At 36.1% G+C, this 3,034-nt stretch overlaps 1 protein-coding gene across 2 annotated transcripts in view; it reads left to right on the top strand.

Moving 5' to 3' along the window:
- BANK1 (B cell scaffold protein with ankyrin repeats 1) overlaps positions 1-3,034 on the top strand; it is a 130,574-nt gene that overhangs the window by 15,790 nt on the left and 111,750 nt on the right. Inside the window, exon 2 of one of the 2 annotated variants that reach the window (XM_010710042.3) lies at positions 486-884. The exons of the other annotated variant lie outside the window; for it this stretch is intronic. Coding sequence (XP_010708344.1) covers positions 486-884 — 399 coding nt within the window. The remainder of the gene's footprint in view (positions 1-485; positions 885-3,034) is intronic. 2 annotated transcript variants of the gene reach the window in all.

The raw sequence follows: 3,034 nt of genomic DNA on the forward strand, positions 1-3,034 counted from the left end.
TTCCTAGAATAAGTACAATAAAGAAAGGTCACTAAAAACTGTCCTAATACCATGCTGCAAAAATATTTTAAATGTACCAGTCCTGTTTCTAGTGAAGTCAGATCATGTGCAGTGATCAAACATATTTTCATTACTGCTGCAGTTAAAAGCTAATTGCTGCATTTTCAATGGTATTGCCTATTTATCAAAAATTTCAGTGAGCTGGATATGTCATGCACTTGCTTTCAACACTATGATTTCAGTGGTTTTTTTTGTTGTTGTTGTTTGTTTTTTGAATACTATTTGAATCTATTCTGTTTTGCTAGTATTTCGGTGGGTAATCTTTCTGCCTTGGTTTAGAAATATGCAGATAGTTGTAATTTCAGACTGATGACCTGTCCTATTTCTTGAGCATCACAAATATTTGGGGATGGGCAGGTGGAAACTAATGGCCTGGCACCCAATATTTATAATGGATTTGAAATTATTTTTGTTTTCTTTTCTAGAGCATACAAAGGATATTCTTGTGATATATGAACAAGAAGCAGAAGAGTGGGCTCTGTATTTAAAATCTCTTTTTGGACACATAGTGAATGAAGAAGGAATCTTACTCTACAATCTAGAGGCTTTGTCTTTCAAGCATCTGGAGTTATTCTCTTTACATTGTTATAAATGTAAACTCCTGATACTATCATATGGACTCCTGAAATGCCTGAACCAAAAGAGATGCTGTTTTCTGGCACATGTTCTTCAACCTCCAGATAACGTGGTGATTCTGCTTTGTGGGGTGGAGAATTCAGAGATGCTTTATGAGGTACTAACCTTAAGTGGAAGGAGCAGAGAGATCTTTGCTGATCAGGAACCTGAGGATTACCTCTCCATTGTTACTGGAATTATTCAAACAGGTAATTTAAAAATGTAAACTTAATATGATTAAGAGTTTTTTAGCTGTATTAATAATATCATTTGGAAGAGATAAAAGTGATCGTTTGAATTTTCTGTAGAAATCATCTATCTTCAGCTTGGCCAAGCAGTTTTGGCTTTATGCATTTTTCATTGCTGACTTATTGACTTCTTATTGACATGTAAAGTACTGTCATAATCTTAATCCAGTTTCAGTTTCACAAGGAGGCAGGTTTGGAAAATCCAAAAGCTGCCACTGGCACTTATGAACGTACTGTCATGATTTATGTCTCTAATGGCAAGACTGGGGGGCTGGCATTATACTTGTTTCTTTGTTTTCTGAGTCTACAAATCTCAGAAATGGTACAAAGCTATGTGCATGTTTCATCTTTTTCAAAAAGCTTTAACATGATGATGGTGTGTATTTATATATGTATAGATCTTTAGAAAAATTTGTCAACAAAAAATAATTACTTGCTAAGACTCCATTTCATGGATGGCGTAACGCTCAGTGTGACACAGGCTGTAAGAGTGGAAGCACCCTTTTCCTTTTACCAACTGAAGAAGTCTGTACTGGAAGGACTGGAATTGTTGAGTCTGTATGTATTTGCACATTCATGGGACCAACAGAGAAGAACTAATGTAAAAATCAGCACTTCTGGAATGTAAGAAAAGCTCCTTTCTAGATAGAGGATGAAATGAAATGTATTAAGCTTTTCCTCAGTATATCTTCTGAGCAGTCTCTCAGGCTTCACATTTTGGAGCTAGATGTGGTTGTCTGCTATGGTTTTAGGAGGTAATAGTTGCCATTTTTGACCATGCCTGATATTTTGCTTGAGAGGACTTCCTTGGCATCTTTTCAGTGAAATGAATACAATGGGTCTGTATCATTTATATGTGTGTATGTATAGGAAAGAACTGTGCCCGAGAACAATGAGTTCACTCATGCAAACTGGAAAAGTTAGCAAGATTACAAGCTCTCTCTGAAAACGTAAGCAGTTTTCCTGAAAGGCAGAATTCTGTGCATGCACAGAATTATTTATGGCATCCGTCCTTGGGATTTTACTTGTATTTTATTGTCAAGCAACCCACAGGTGCACAAATGGACTTTTTCTGGCAGTGGCCATCATCAGAAGCTTCAGATAACAGTACAAAAGTGAATTAATGAATAGTTGTTAGATACCTTTATCACTGTGTGTACATCTCTGCCAGGGATGCACAGACTGACTGGGACTGAACAAGTTCTAGCTGCAGGACTTGGAGCAGAATTGCTGCCTGGTGCTTCAGGGTACAAGCCCTTTTTGATCCGCACAGCTGAGAACTGCTCTGGCCTTGTTATTTCTGGACTGGCATGCTTCGACCATCAGATAGCTCTCCTAGCAAGCACTGATCTGAGTTAGACTATGTAGTGCTTTCTGCATTGTGAAAGATTTCTGAATGTGAGATGTGCTGTCGTTTGGGTGTCACAAGCTCTGAAGAGTAAAGATTTGCTTTCTTTATCATTTTTTTCACCTTTGCTTAGAGATAACAGTAACTGTTAGCAGTGTCCATATTCCCAGTATTCTTTTGTACAGTTGTATCAACCTCTTAACCTTAGATATCTCTAGCTGAGATTTTGACAAGTGTATATATTTGGGAAAGACTTTTTCCTTTGGGTTTAAAACGGTTTGCCAGGGGTCATTAAGTATACTTGGATTGTTTCTCCTTTGAAACAATTGTATGGTTTTCTTTCGGATTTGAATTTTCTGTAGGTGACTGTTGTCATTAAAGATAATTCTCTGAAAGTAGAACACTGAGAAATATTTTTATTCTAAGGTAGCCCAGTGCGATCTGGTATTTTAAATTAATTTCAGTAGCGTTCCGTAATGCTGAAGAAAATAGAATTGGCAGACATTTTGTTTATATTTGACTTTTCCTTTCCTTTATTCTTTCTAACATATTTCTTTTGTCTGCTGAAATGTGTGCACTTTTTTTATATTACATGGACATACCTTTCAATGCATTGATTATATATCCTCACATGTTTTTAGCCTAAACTTTCATATATATAATTTTTTTGTGTGTGTGTGATTTTGAAATAATGGTACTTCAAATTCAGCCTGTTTGCATGTTTAAGCAAATGAATTGTAAATAGTTGTGTTTTTTTTTTTTT

The sequence above is a fragment of the Meleagris gallopavo genome, chromosome 4 (genome assembly GCF_000146605.3).
Source record: "Meleagris gallopavo isolate NT-WF06-2002-E0010 breed Aviagen turkey brand Nicholas breeding stock chromosome 4, Turkey_5.1, whole genome shotgun sequence".
Taxonomy (NCBI): domain Eukaryota; kingdom Metazoa; phylum Chordata; class Aves; order Galliformes; family Phasianidae; genus Meleagris; species Meleagris gallopavo.